The 15,643-nt window shown below is 41.3% G+C and overlaps 2 protein-coding genes across 3 annotated transcripts in view; one reads left to right on the top strand and one right to left on the bottom strand.

Moving 5' to 3' along the window:
- The window catches only part of MAP4K5 (mitogen-activated protein kinase kinase kinase kinase 5), a 107,800-nt gene extending 107,264 nt beyond the window's left edge, over positions 1-536 (bottom strand). Inside the window, exon 1 of the mRNA XM_046655084.1 lies at positions 327-536. Within this exon, the coding sequence (XP_046511040.1) occupies positions 327-536 (210 nt within the window). The remainder of the gene's footprint in view (positions 1-326) is intronic.
- The window catches only part of ATL1 (atlastin GTPase 1), an 84,390-nt gene continuing 68,753 nt past the window's right edge, over positions 7-15,643 (top strand). The window contains exon 1 of one of the 2 annotated variants that reach the window (XM_046654765.1): positions 7-130. The gene's annotated coding sequence lies outside the window, so the exon portion shown is untranslated. Of the gene's footprint in view, positions 131-9,772; positions 9,795-15,643 lie in introns of those variants that run through there. The other variant, XM_046654766.1, reaches the window with a different exon arrangement.

Here is a 15,643-nt window from a genome sequence, read left to right as displayed (position 1 = left end):
GACGGCGGGCCAGACTGCCGCCCCGAGGCCGGGCCGCGACACGGCAGCCGCCGCCGCCCGCGGGGACCGGCAGGAGACTCGGGGTGAGGGGACACGGGGCGAGGGGGCCGGACGCCCTCCGTGCCGTCAGGTAACTCGGGGTGAGGGGGCGAGGGGACGGGAAGCCCCGGCGCCGTCAGGAGACTCCGGGTGAGGGGACACGGGCGAGGGGGCCGGACACCCTCCGTGCCGTCAGGTAACTCGGGGTGAGGGGACACGGGCGAGGGGACCGGACGCCCCCGGCGCCGTCAGGAAACTCGGGGTGAGGGGATACGGGGCGAGGGGACCTGACGCCCCGGCGCCGTCAGGTAACTCGGGGTGAGGGACCGGACGCCCCCGGCGCCGTCAGGTAACTCGGGGCGAGGGGACTGGCTGCTCCTGGTTCCGCGGACCCGCCCCCGGCGCCCGTGAGGAGGCGCCCCGACGGTGCCTCCCGGCCGGCGGGCCACTCCCGTGGCCCCGGCACAACCTGCCCGCCACCTAGTGTCCCCGCACATCGATGTGGCCAGAACTCCTGGGACGTCTCGCCCGATAGTGGCATCAAGATCTCCTCAGAGACCGAAACAGCGTAAGGGACGCAGCCCGGTCCCCGCCGGCCATCGTCGGCCTGAGATCTGGGACAAACGTCGTGTTGGGCAATAGCTCGACATCCTTATCTGCAGCTGGAAGAAGATAAGGATTTACACCTGACGCCCGAGAAAGTGTTTACAGCATTTTACAGCATTCCGAAGAGGGTTATCAAAGAGAGGTTTGAAAACGCCTCACACAGCGCAGAGTGTGGAACAGCGTTCAGGGAAGTTGCTGGGGTGGGGGGGGGGGGGGGGTTTCACAAGCTGTTGTGCACTTTCGGTTCCAGTCGTGTACTAAAGGTAGAAATAACGTTGCCAGACTTCTGTGTACTGGCAGCGTTATTTCTAGAGCCCAGGAGAGGTTTTGAACAGAAAAGCCGATAGGGCTCAGCCAAAGCATTAGTGACTGAAAAATCACAAAAGAGCAAGTGGCAGATGTTGGCTTGTGGCTCTGAACGTCCAGTTCAATTGTGTTCTTGGGCGATCTACTCCTTGTGGTTGATCATTGTAATGAACGGTATGAGGCAGAAATTAAATTCATACCTTAACAGGACAGGGAATATATGTATTTTCTTGTGCTCCACGCACAAAAGGCACTTATTTAGGGAACATAAGTAATCTTAGACTTACATGCTCTATGGACAAAGCCTATGTGTTTGCTGCATTGAAAAATTGTTGAAGAACAGTTCCTTCTTTCAGAGCTTCTTGGCACTTGTTTCGGTGGTCACATACTTTTGGCTTCAAGGACTCAAAATCTTTTCAAATGTTCTATTGGTATCCTAGTACTCATTTAACGTCATAGATTCTTTTTTTTCCCCTTTGACCCTATAAGCATTAATCCTTTCTCTAGTCTGAAATATGTTTATTCTTACTTATTTTTACCTAATTCCACAGAGAATTTGAGGCAGCATACAGAAATACATACTATAACACATGATAAAAATAAGTAAATGAATAAATGGGTGTGATGTTAAAGAGAGGGAAAATAGGATACCAGAACAATGCAATAAATTGGCCAAAGCAGAGGGTTTCATGTGTTTTTGAGATCATTGTGAACCAACTGATCAAGAGAAAAGCACATCTCTTCCTGATACTAAGACTTTAGAAAAACTTACTGCAGTGAGCCTTCATAAAATGGAAACTCTGAATTCCCAGTGTGAAACAGGATAAATGTCTTTCTCATAATCCTTCAAGCATGTACTCTTAAACACAATGTTTGATATGAATTAGGCAATAAAACGTTTGAGGTTATAGGCTTCAACAGGACCCTGGAGTGCAGATATTTTATGTTGCCAGTAATGGCATATCCGTATGCTTTGACCATCAACCCAGAGGTGGATAGCATGGAAAAAATCGAGATTCTACGTTGTGGTTAAAAAATGCGTCTGCTATAATCATTATTTTACTTGTACCACAATTGATGTAAAGAGGAAAACATTTGCTTTATAATAAATCCAAAAGAACCTTAAGGATTTTAAAATACTGATTGAGTTAATTTGAACAAGATCAGTGAAGTCAGAGCTGGTGGGTTAAGTATTACATGGTTGGTGAAGAAATTCAAATTCAATTTCCATAAAATAAACATGCAGTGTATAAATTTAATTTTACATCCTAAACAAACACATAGTTCCAAGGTTGAAGGTTACATAACAATAAAAAAAACTGTAGCTCAAAGGAGAGTTTCTTGCAAACTACCCAATTTTATACTGACAAGGTATGGAATAAGAATAAATATGGCTTTAGAGGCTCTTCATTCCAACCTAATTATCATACATTCTTTATGTCCTCCTAATATCTGACATGAAAATATCTTTCAGGGTTTACTCTTATCTACATAACAACCTGTAATGGTTTGCTCCATGCTTTGTAGTGTTTTTCCCTTTTTTCAAAGTTTTTTAGTAAAATGCTAATTGGAGTCTGTGGCCTCTGGTTTCAACTTTAGCCAAGGCTGAATTAAAAAAATGGGGACATAAGATTTTTTAACTTCCGCATCTGTGAGAGTCACAATTTACTATCCAAAACAGAATGGCTAATAAAAACCCTTGTGTGTGACAGAAAAGAACATGAGGACAATAATTTTACTCTATGGAACAGAGATTAAGCAAAGTAGTTTTAAGCAATATAATCTCATGATGAATCTTCCAGCATAAACTAGTTGCAAAATGTAACCCTATGTGATTGAGTTTACTGCTCTGTAGGTTTAACTACACATTGATTAAATGATGGAAGATATCTGCCACAATTATGATTTGGATTTTCAAATAGGTCATCTTAAACTATTCTTTCTGTTACTAATTAAGGTGTCTGTTGAGGTAAAAGCCGTATTTTCAAAGTGTAAGAGAATTCTATTTTGTTTTGGATGTCAGTTGAACATGTATGTCATTCAGAATCAGTATTAGGTCACTATGATGGGAGTTTTAAAAAGAAGAGCTGAGAAAGGCTGTGTACATCCCTTTTTATCCAGCTTGAATTGACCATCTGATACGTTAAAATGCTATTTCTTTTAACCTTGATCCTCAGGGCGGGTTTAAGCTTTATATAAGAATTGGTAACAGGGTTCCTGTATTCAGCTCACAGATTGGTCCTGTATGCAAATTCAATAGCTGAGAAAAGACACAAATTACAGAAGAACTATAATGACCTACAACTAGGATATGCAACTATGTACCGGGGCTTTGGGGAGGGAAAAAAAAAAAGAGGAAGATCGGCAACAGATGTTAGCTCAGAGCCAGTCTTCCTTACCAAAAAGCATACTTTAAAAAAAAAGGGGGGGGGGGGCGGGGAGCTGGCCCAGTGGTGTATGGGTTAAATTCACATGCTCTGCTTCTGTGGCCTCGGGTTCGCAGGTTCTGATCCCAGGCATGGACCCACCACTGCTCACCAACCCATACTATGGCAGAGTCCCACATAAAATAGAGGAAGATTGACATAGATGTTAGCTCAGCACCAGTGTTCCTCCAGCAAAAAGAGGAAGATTGGCAACAGATGTTAGCTCAGGGCCAATCTTCCTCACACACAAACACAAAAAAAATACAAATTACAAATAATCTTCTGTTGTTCCTTATCAATTTCCTCACAACATAAGGATAATGTTCAGAAGGGGTGCCTAAGGTTTGCTTATGCCTCATATAGACTAGTGTTCTGAGAACCCCTAATGTGCAGAGGAGGCCACAGTGCTTGGCTGTGGCTCTCTCCTACAGCTAGACAGCTCTTGAAGGATTCTAATAAGCTCTCTTTTTCCTTGCCCCTTTAGGGCAAGGATGATAATGGCTTCCCACTGTTGCCAGTCTCAGAGTGCTTCACTGTCGTTCGTTGGTTCCTTTAACCCTGTCCTCACTTTTGTAAATAGTCCTTTCATTAGAGATCTCTTTCTTGCCAGAACCCTGATTGATAGTTATAGGAATTGAGAGTAGCCTCAAGAAAAAAACCTCACTTTCTGGAATGGTGTCACTCACATATCCTATGATTATCTGTATAAACTACTTTCCACAGGAAATGAAACAATGGTATTCCATAGCATAGAGTGGCATCACAGTTAGTCTTTGACCACCAACAGTGGCATGAGATGGAGTGCTGATGGAAGACACAGCAGTGGAAGATCAATCTTGAGCACTTACTGCTTTGACACTGATGATTGCTAAAATTGTAGTGTCATTTGTTCTGACTGCTTCTGCGAGAATATATGGGAAAAATGACAAATAGAGAGCCTTGAATTCCAAACTTAAGGCATGAGTAGAAAATCGGAAAGCTTCTTTGACAGCTTAGAAGAAACCTATTTCTCTTGCAGCTGCAGGGCAGATATGGCTGAAGATCAACCCAAGATCTAATAGTAAAGGTTACAGAGTTGCAATGTCAATTAAATGTGAGACATAGATCTGCTATGCTAAGGTAAGAGCAGTGATGGAGAAGGACTGGGCCCTGTAACATGACATGGGGCATCTGGGCAAATGTGAATGAGGCTGAGAACTCTGGATAAGAGTTAGATTTCAGCATAGCCTTGCTGGAGGAGGACAAGAGCTGTTCTTGGAGAAGAGAACTGAGGCACTGAAGGAATTACAGGATCTTACCAAATATCTGTGATTCAGGTTTGATTTGTTGACTTGAACAGCTGGTAGTCCTTCTAAATTGGTTACTTGCAGCTGGTAGTCCATATGATGAGATGCGGGAAATTCTGTGGCATACTGTATAGGAAGGAATCTGAAGATTTAGGGAATGGGAATGTTGGACTTGCTGTGTCGTCTTGCCCACTCATGTTCTATTCATACCATCTCTAGGAGATCCCACAAAATTTACCTTTTTCAAGGCATTGAGTAAAGGGCCACAGATATCTCTGGAAAATTCTTTGGTGGCTGTCCTCAGTTGTTTGAAGATGATGATGGAAATGCCACAATGAAATCAAGATCTATGATTTCAGTGGGAATATTGGGATTCATCGTGGTAGAGGCCAGGTGGGAGATTCTTAACTGTCAAAGACATGTTCAGCACAATTATCATGATAACCCTCAGGAAGAAGTGATAATCAGGTGTTTGACTGCAAGGATTTTTGGTGGTGGCCTATGATCACCAAGTCTATAGGAAAGAAAGAAACCAGCAGCCGACTTAAGTGTTGCTTGACATACGTAAGCAGAAAAATTCTAGGTCTGATGAGCAGAAAGCTAACTCAAGTTACTGTAAGGGAGATTCAGTGGAGATTATCCTATTCCTAGACTACAGCCAGTTCACAAACCTGGAGTCTCTTAATTGAGGGAGAAGCCAGGTTCTTTTGAGGAAGGATCCTGCAGTACAGCCAGGTATAAACTGAATATTCCCTGAGGCAATTCCCAGAGGGACTTTTGGCCTTTACCAGGGTGACTGTCAACTGATGAATGGGGAAATTCCCACATCTTTTAGAGGTTAATAGATATTGGCCCTGAACACTAATTCCTGCAGTCTCAAAATACCAAAATTCCAGTGATCAGAGTAGAGACTTAAGAAAGTCAGGTGTAGTCTTGGTCTATAAGAGATGGAAAGTCAGGTCCATTTCACAGTGAGTAGAGTGGGTCTGAACACCCATGTGGGGTTATTTTTCTAGTCCCAAAATATATGTGGGAGTAGCTTTATCAAGTAGCAGAATTCCTACATTAGGTTCATATGAAGTGAGGGCTATTATGATTGGAAGGGCCAAGTGAGACCTTCCCAGTTAACCCCTCCCTTGTGCCCCAGTAGAAAATCAAAATTAAACTTTATCAGTGAGGGAATTACAGAAAAGTAGCACCACCATTAAAGATCTGAAAGATAGAAGTCTTTCTCTTTTAACTCAACTGTTTGGCTCATGGAATAGCCAAATTAGTTTTGGAGAATGTCTATGGATTATTAAAAATTTAATCAGATGTTGATGTCAATCATTGTTGTAGTTCGACATGTGGAATCTCTACTAGAGCAAGTCAACACAGCCCTTGGCACCGAGAATGTAGCTATTGACTTGAAACCTAGAATACAGCTTTCTCTTCAATTCCCATCAACAGAAGTAATCAGAAGCAGTTTCCTTTACATGACTGGGGACAGCACTGTCACTGTCTTACCTCAGGGCTGTTTAAGTATTTCTGTTCTAATATGGTATCATTCCAGAGGGACCTTTGTTTCCTTGATATCCAGTAGAACATCATCCTAGTCTATTATCTTGATGACATTGTGCAAATTGGATTGATGAGCAGAAAGTAGCAGCCACCCTAGACAGCTTTAAAGACCCTTATATCAGAGGATTGGAAATAAACTCAGTTCAGAGACCTGCACAGGAGTGAAATTTCTAGCAGTCCAGTGGAGTTATGGAGTTCCACCTTGCATTGGCCTGCTCAAAGAAAGATGCACAGTGCTCGGTTGGCCTGTTTGGATTTTGGAGCCACTATACTGCATTTGCTGCTCTCTGACCCATTTACCATGTAACCTATATGATTACCAGTTTTTCGTGTGACTTGGAAAAACAGAATGCCCTATAGAAGGTCTGGGTTATGGCACAAGCTGCACTGATACTTAGGTTTTAGTATTCAGCAGACTCAGTGGTAATTGAGGATGTTATATGGAGTTTCTTGCCTGCCCAATAGGAGAAACCCAGTGCAGAGCCCTAGGGTTTTGGAATAAGAACATGCCTTCTCTGTTGACAACTGTTCTCCATTTGAAGGGCAGCTCTTGGCTTGCCACCAGGCCTTGGCAGAGACTAAACACCTGACCATGAGTAACTATGTGATATGAACTGCTCTTTAGGAACTGCATGTTACCTAATTTGCTGAAACATAAATTGAACAAAGCAGCAGAATTCCACTGTCAAATGGAAAGGTATATACTGGGGTGGGCTGAACTAATCTGGAAGACACAAGTAAATTACATGGATAAACTTCCATTGTACCTGCCTCTACTTCTTTGCCACCTTTTTTTTTTCCCATAAGGAAGATTGGCCCTGAGCTAACATCCGTTGCCAATCCTCTTGAGGAAGATTGTCACTGAGCTAACATCTGTGCCAATCTTCCTCTATTTTCTATGTAGGATGCTGCCATAGCATGGCTTGGTGAGTGGTGTGCAGGTCCATGCATGGGATCCAAACCCACAAACCCCGGACCGCCAAAGCAGAGTGCATGAACTTAACCACTACACCAGTGGGCTGTCCCCTGCCTCCTTTGTTTTGAACCATACCTTTGGGCTTATGGTCATGTAGCAGAGGAACAAAAAGCTTGGGCCTGGTTTATTAATGGTCTGCATGATATACTGCACCAACTGGAAGCATACAGCCACTGAATTATGGCTCCACTCCATAATGAGGTGGTCTTGAAAAATAGTGATGAAGAGAAACTCTACCAGTGGTCACAACTTTGAATAGAACATCTGATTGTTCTCTTTGTTAGAAAGGAGAGATGGCCTGAGGTATGAGTCTATACTGATTTATGTACAGTGGCTAATAGGTTGGCCAATAACTTTGAAAGAAGAAGGTCTGAGATAAGGAAGTCAGTGGGAGAGGTATTACAAATGGATTCCCAAAATTGGCCCAGAATGTAAAAATATCTGTGAACTACATACTTGCCCACAAGAGGGCATCCATCCCAATACAGTCATGTGCTGTATAATGTCATTTTGGTCAGTGATGGACAGCATATATGACAGTGGTCCCATAAGATTAGTACCATATAGGCTATGTTTGTAGTGGGCTACACCATCCAGGTTTGTGTAAGTACACTCAATGATGTTTGCACAATGACAAAATCACCCAATGATGCGTTTCTCAGAACATACCCCCATCATAAAGTACTGTGTGACTGTACTCAGGTATACAAGATGATCTGTCCTATAGATGTCAGTCAGCCTTCACCCACTCACCATAGTGCAAGTTCAGCAGGCCCACGTGGCAATAGGAATGGAGACTAAACATGGATTCAACAGCGTGGACTTCCACTTGCCAAGGATAATACTTACTGCCACTATGGGGTGTTTAACCTGCTTATAGCAGAGGCCATTACAGAGACCCCAGTATGGTTCTGTTCCCTAGACAGACCAGTCAACCTCCTAGTGGCAGCTTAATTACACTAGATCCCTTCCATTATGGAGGGAACAACGATCTGTTCTTATGGGAATAAATACATTTCCAGATACAGGTTTACGTGCCCTGCCTGGAAAGCTTCTACTAGTAACACAAATCATGGACTTACAGAATCCCTTATTTCATCACTCTGTATCATCAACAACACTAAATTTGAGCGAGAAACTCATTTTACTATGAGGGAAGTATGGCAATGGACTCATGTCCATCGAATTAACTGATCTTACCTCAAACCCATCACTCAGAAGAAGCTAATTTGATAGAATGGAGGAAAAATCTGCTGAAGGATCAGTTGTGGTACTGGCTGAGAGATAACCCCTGTGAGGATATGATACAAGACTTAACCCAGTAGCCAATACATGTTGTCTTCTACTGCATATTCAGGATACATGGGCCTAGGAACCAAAGGGTAGAGGTAGGGGTGGCTCTTCTATTATTCCTAATAACTCACTTGAAGAATTTTTTGTTTCTGCAACTTTTTCTCTACAATTTCGTCTTTAAAACATTGGGCTCAGTGTATCTGAACCCCCTAGTGTGCCCATGGGACAGGTACTTTCCCCAGATAACACAATCACAGTTCCATTAAATAAGAAGCTGAAACTACCACCTAGCTGATATAAGGTCTTCAGACCCGTGAGCCAGCAGTTAGAGAGGGGATCATTGTGCTGCTTGGGCTGACTGGTCCTAATTACCAAGGGGAAATTGGTTGTTGCTCCACAAAGAGAACAAGGACTATGTCTGGAACCCCAGATATGCACTAGGGTACCTCTTGGTGTTCACCTGTCCAGTATTACTGGACAATGGGAAACCGCAGCAACCCAGTAAAGATAAGATTGCTAAGGACTTGGATTCTATGAGTGTAAAGTTTGGGTCTCCCCACCAGATGAGTTACTACTGGAGGGTAAGAGGAAAATGGAAGCTATGATCATTACCTTGGGCCTTGTGCTCAAAAACTATCCTCTCTCCTCTTTCCTTATTAACAGAACCACAATTTTGTTGACCTTTTCTGAGTGCCTATGACCATCAGAGGAGATGGAGACCCATCCCACTTGTGAGGAGTAAATCTTGATTGGCCTAGCCTCATTCCTCTTGTTAAAGGGATGGTTTAGGCTTAGACAATTCTGGACAATGACACATGAGGAAAACCCTGATGGAATGCTTATAGGAAGAATTTCCTCACTTTTGACAAGGTACACAAGACACAGACATGACTTTTTCTGTGTCTAGGCATGTCTATCTGCCTCTGATGACTGGAATGGCAAGTGCCATTTTGGAACCATGAGAGGAGCCCACATTAGAAAATAAGGTGAGACACTGAGGATGGTAGAGTGCAACCTTGGTCCTTGTGGCAAAGTCTACTGGTATTCTCCAATATCCATTTCCCTTCTTTCATTAGTATTAGACCCCCTAAATTTTAGTTGGATACATGGTATATTTATCAATAGGTGGGACATTTACTGGTCAAGGATATTTGAGTAGAGGTGATATGTGAAACTTCTGGGTTGTACCTTTAGAAAGGATATATCAACTTCTTCCCTTTCTTCCCTTCTACCTGGCTAGAATGAAGATGTGAATACCCAAGCAGCCATCTTGGATTATACGATGGAAGTCCCAAGTTAAAGGTGGAAGAAAGCATAAAGAACTTAGGTTCCTTAATATTTTGAAGCCACTGTATTAGCCCTGGATGGCTTATGCTCAGATTATTTCTTCAGAGAGAAATAAATATATGTCTTAAGCCACTGTAATTTTTTACAGCAGCCAAATCCATATCCTAAGTAATATAGTCCATGATGATGTTGAGCTGATGAATTAACTGCCTATCTTCAAAAAAATTATGTAACAGTAAATGTTCATTTTGTTTAAACCATTTTGAGTTGCAGCAAAAAACGTTCTGATACAAATACTGTTTAAAGATTGCCAGGTGCAGAGGGAAGGAGTGAGCTGGAGTGTCAGCAACTGAGAAACTCCTGATTGAGAGAGGCCTTTTCTTATGATGGAGGAAATGAGCATGGTGAAGGAACCAGTGGAAGAAAAAATAATTGACAATACAGAAGAAAGGGAAAAATTTATGGAGTAACATCCCAGAGAAGTTAAGAAGAAAGACGATCAGAATGACGTCAGCATCATGGTGGAGTGAGCTCTTCCCTTAGACTCTCCCTCCTAAGCCCTAAGAGGCAACAAAAAGGACACTCATAAACCAATAGAGGACATTCACACAACACAATAGAATCTGAGAGATCCATGCAGCCATACACCTGAAGGTGGAGGTGCTGAGCCCCTGGGGAGGCAGTGGAAGGAGGTAAGGGAATTTCCTGTCCTTCCCCAAATGGCAGCAACCTAGGGTGTGGGACTGGGTGCAGCTCTGGGGGGGTAGGGGTAGCCCTCCATGGGAATGCCTTTGCTCTTGGAGTTTGTCTCCCAGCCCATGGGAAAGCTTTATACCCAGGAGGCTAAGCAATTGCAGGGGCATCTTCACCAAGCTGAGCACCCCAGGAGGGCAGACAGCGAGTGCAGAGTGGGAGCACCTCAGGATCATACATGTGAAAGAAAATGCCCCTCCCCACACCTGGTGCACCAGCTTGGTCAGTCAGCCAGAGCAAGGGATCCCCACGAGAGCCCTGTGCATACATTTATAAAGCAGTGGTGGCAAACAGGCAAACACAGGCCCTGTCAGCATAGCTTCCAGAGGACAAGCACAACTGCCAGGGATTGTGGCAGGTTTAGAATACACAGCTCCTGCCTCCCCCTGCCCCCCAACACCAAATGGCGGCAGGTGGAATCTGCAGCCAGATACCACCACTATGTCAAGGCACAAATCCACCACATCAAATAGTATGAAGAGGTATATTAACACTCCAGACCAGAAGGAAAATGACAAGCACCCAGAAGCCAATCCTGAAGGCACAGAAATTTACAATCTAAATGACAGAGAATTCAAAATAGCTATCATTAAAGAACTCAACAAGTTACAAGAAAACTCAGAAAGACAGTTCAATGAAATCAGGAATAAAATTAACAAACAGAGGGAATGCTTCACAAAAAGAGATTGAAACCATAGAAAAAAAACCCAATCAGAAATGTTGGAGATGAAAAACACAATGAATGAGATAAAGAAAAATCTGGAGTCCTTAAATAACTGAGCTGATATTATGGAGGACAGAATTAGCAATTTAGAGGACAGATATATAGAAATGCTTCAGATGGAGGAGGAGGAGAGAACTAAGCCTGAAAAAGAAATGAAGAAATTCTAAGAAATATCCCACTCAATTAGGAAATGCAACATAAGGATTATAGATTTTCCAAAGGGAGAAGAGAGGGAGAAAGGAGCAGAGAGCTTGTTCAAAGAAATAATAGCTGAGAACTTCTCAAGCCTGGGGAAGGAGCTGGAATTACAAGTAAAAGAAGCTGATATAACTCCTAATTACATCAATGTAAAAAGACCTTCTCCAAAGCATATATTACTAAAGTTGGCAAAAGTAGACAACAAAGTAAAAATACTAAGGGCAGCAAGGCAGAAGAAAATAAACTACAAAGGAACCCTTATCAGGCTTTCAGCAGATTTCTCAGCAGAAACCTTATAGGCTAGGAGAGAGTGGAATGATATATTCAGAATTCTGAAACACAAAAACTTTCAGCCAAGAATACTCTATCCACCAAAAATATCCTTCAGATATGATGGAAAAATAAAAACTTTCCAAGATAAACAAAAGGTGAGGGAGTTCGTTGCCACAAGATCCACACCCCACCCCCCAACCAGCACAGGAAATGATCAAGAAGGCCCTCATACTTGAAAAAAAAGAGGTTTACAAAGCCTTGAGCAAGGAAATAAGTAGGCAGACAAAATCAGAGAATTGCAGCTGTCTATCAGAACAGGTTAGATAACACTTAATTATAACATTAAACATAGAGGGAAGGAAGACATAAAAAATAACTATAATCACTTCATTTTAACCACAAACTCACAATACAAAACAGAATAAGTTATAACAACAATAACTTAAATGGAGATGAGGAAAGGAAAAGAACCTGCTTGGACTAAGGAAATAAGAGGCTGTCAGAAAATGGACCGTCTCATCTACAAAATCTTTTATACAAATGTCACAGTAACCACTAAACAAAAAATCAGAACAGAGACACAAATAATAAATAAAGAGAAAACTGAGAAAACCATCATAGAGAACCATCGAACTGAATTGGCAGTCCAAAATACACAGGATGAGAAACAAGAGAAATATGGAACAACTGGAAAACAAGTGATAAAATGGCAGCATTAAGCCCTCATATATCAGTCATCACTCTAAATGTAAATGGATTGAATTCTCCAATAAAAAGACATAGAGTGGTTGGATGGATTAAAAAACCAGACCCAACAATATGCTGCTTCCGGGAAACACAGCTCTAAAGACAAACACAGGGTCAGAGTGAAGGGATGGGAGATGATATGCCAAGTTAATAGCAAACAAAAGTGGGTGTTGCCATACTTATATCAGACAAAGTACACTTCAAGATGAAACAGGCAATGAGAGAGAAAGAGAGTCAGTATATAATGATAAAAGAGACACTCCACCAAGAAAACATACCCTTTGTAATTATATATGCACCGAACACAGGAGGACCAAAGTACATAGAGCAACTATTAACAGACCTAAAAGGAGATATTAACAGCAACACAATAATAATAGGGGACTGTAGCACACACTTACATCAATGGATAGATCATCCAGACAGAAAGTCAACGAGGAAATAGTTAAATGAAAAACTAGACCAGATGGACTTAATAGATAGATACAGAACACTCCATCCAAAAACAGCAGAATACACATTCTTCTCAGGTGCCCATGGAACATTCTCAAAGATAGACCATCTGTTGGGAAACAAGGCAAGCCTCAATAAATTTAAGAAGGTTGAAATCATCTCAAGCATCTTTTCTGACCATAAGCTATGAAACTAGAAATCAACTACAAGAAGAAATCTGGGAAAGTGACAAATATGTGGAGACTAAACAATGTGCTACTGAACAACCAATGGATTATTGAAGAAATTAGAGGAAAACTCAAAAAATACCTAGAGACAAATGAAAATGAAAATACACCATACTGACTCATATGGGATACAACAAAAGCAGCCCTAAGAAGGAAATTCATAGCAATACAGGCCCACTTTAACAAACAAGAAAAATCTCAAGTAAGCAATCTTAAACTACATCTAGAAGGATGAGAAAAAGAAGAACAAACAAAGCCCAAAGTCAGCAGAAGGAGGGAAATAATAAAAATTAGAGCAGAAATAAATGAAATTGAAACAAAAAAGAGTAGAAAGGATCAATGAAACTAAGAGCTGGTTTTTTGAGAAGATAAACAAAATTGACAAACGCTTAGCCAGACTCACTAAGAAAAAAAGAGAGAAGGCTCAAATAAATAAAATTAGAAATGAAGAGGAGAAATTACAATGGATACCACAGAAATATAAACAATTATAAGAGAATACTATGAAAAATAATATGCCAACAAATGGGATAGTTTAGGAGAAATGGATAAGTTCTTAGATTGATACAACCTCCCAAAACTGAATCAAGAAGAAATAGAGAATCTGAACAGACCAAATCACAAGTAAAGAGATTGAAACAGTAATCAAAAATCTCCCAAAAAATAAAAGTCTGGGACCAGATAGCTTCCCTGGAGAATTCTACCAAACATTCAAAGAAGATATAATACCTGTCCTTCTCAAACTATTCCAAAAAATGGAAGAAGACAAAATACTTCCTAGCACATTCTATGAGGCCAACATTACCCTGATCCCAAAGCCAGACAAGGACAACACAAAGAAGGAAAATTACAGGCCAATATCACTGATTAACATAGATGCAAAAATCCTCAACAAAATATTGGAAAACCAAATATAGCAATACGTTAAAAGGATCATACACCATGATCAAGTGAGATTTATACCGGGGATATAGGGATGGTTCAACATCTGCAAATCAATCAATGTGATACATCACATTAACAAAATGAGGAGTAAAAACCACACGATCAGGGCTGGCCTGGTGGTGTAGTGGTTAAGTTTGTGTGCTCCCCTTTGGTGGCCTGGGGTTTGCAGCTTCAGATCCTTGGGTGGACCTACACACCGCTCATCAAGCCATGCTGTGGTGGTGTCCAAAATACAAAACAGAGGAAGATTGCCACAAATGTTATCTCAGGGACAATTTTCCTCAGGCAAAAAGAGGAAGATTGGCAATAGATGTTAGCCCAATCTTCCTCACCAAAAAAACCCAAACAAACAACTCCATATGATCATCTACATGGATGCAGAGAAAGCATTTGACAAGATCCAACGTCCGTTTATGATAAAAACTCTCAATAAAATGGGTGTAGAAGGAAAGTACCTCAACATAATAAAGGCTATATATGACAAACCCACAGCCAACATCATGCTCAACAGGGAAAAACTGAAAGCCATCCTCTGAGAACAGGAACAAGACAAGGGTGCCCACTCTAGTCACTATTATTCAACATAGCACTGGAGGTTTTGGCCAGAGAAATTAGGCAAGAAAAAGAAGTAAAAGATATCCAAATTGGCAATGAAGAAAGGAAACTTTTGTTCTTTGCAGGTGATATGATTTTATATATGGAAAACCTTAAAGAATCCATCAGAAAATTATTAGAAATAATCAACTACTACAGCAAAATTGCAGGGTATGAAATCAACTGGAAAAAATCAGTTGCATTTCTATACTCTAATAACAAACTAACAGAGAACTCAAGAATACAATCCCGTTTACAACTGCAACAAAAAGAATAAAATATCTAGGAATAAATTCAACCAAGGAGGCAAAAGACCTATATGATGAAAACTATAAGACATTATTGAAAGAAATTGATGATGACATAAAGAAAAGAAAAGATGTTCCATGCTCATAGACTGGAAGAACAGACATAGTTAAAATGTCCAAACTACCTGAAGCAATCTACAGATTCAACGCAATCCCAATCAGAATCCCAATGACATTCTTCATGGAAATAGAACAAAGAATTCTAAAATTCATATGGGACAACAAAAGACCCTGAATAGCTAAAGCAGTCCTGAGAAAAAGGAACAAAGCTGGAGGCATCACAAACCCTGACTTCAAAATATACTACAAAGCTCTAGTAATCAAAAGAGCATGGTCCTGGTACAAAAACAGACACAGATCAATGGAACAGAATGGAAAGCCCAGAAATAAAACCACACATCTACAGACAGCTAATCTTTGACAAAGGAGCTATGAACATACAACGGAGAAAGGAAGGCTCTTCAACAAATGGTGTTGGGAAAACTGGACAGCCACATGTGAAAGAATGAAAGTAGACCATTATCTTTCACCGTACACAAAAATTAACTCAAAATCGATCAAAGACTTGAAAGTAAGACCTGAAACCATAAAACTAGAAGAAAGTATAGGCAGTACACTCTTTGACATCGGTCTTAGAAGGAT

This window comes from Equus quagga, chromosome 2 (genome assembly GCF_021613505.1).
Source record: "Equus quagga isolate Etosha38 chromosome 2, UCLA_HA_Equagga_1.0, whole genome shotgun sequence".
Taxonomy (NCBI): domain Eukaryota; kingdom Metazoa; phylum Chordata; class Mammalia; order Perissodactyla; family Equidae; genus Equus; species Equus quagga.
The sequence above is the reverse complement of the archived record's forward strand: the minus strand, read 5'-3'. Positions and strand labels throughout refer to the sequence as shown.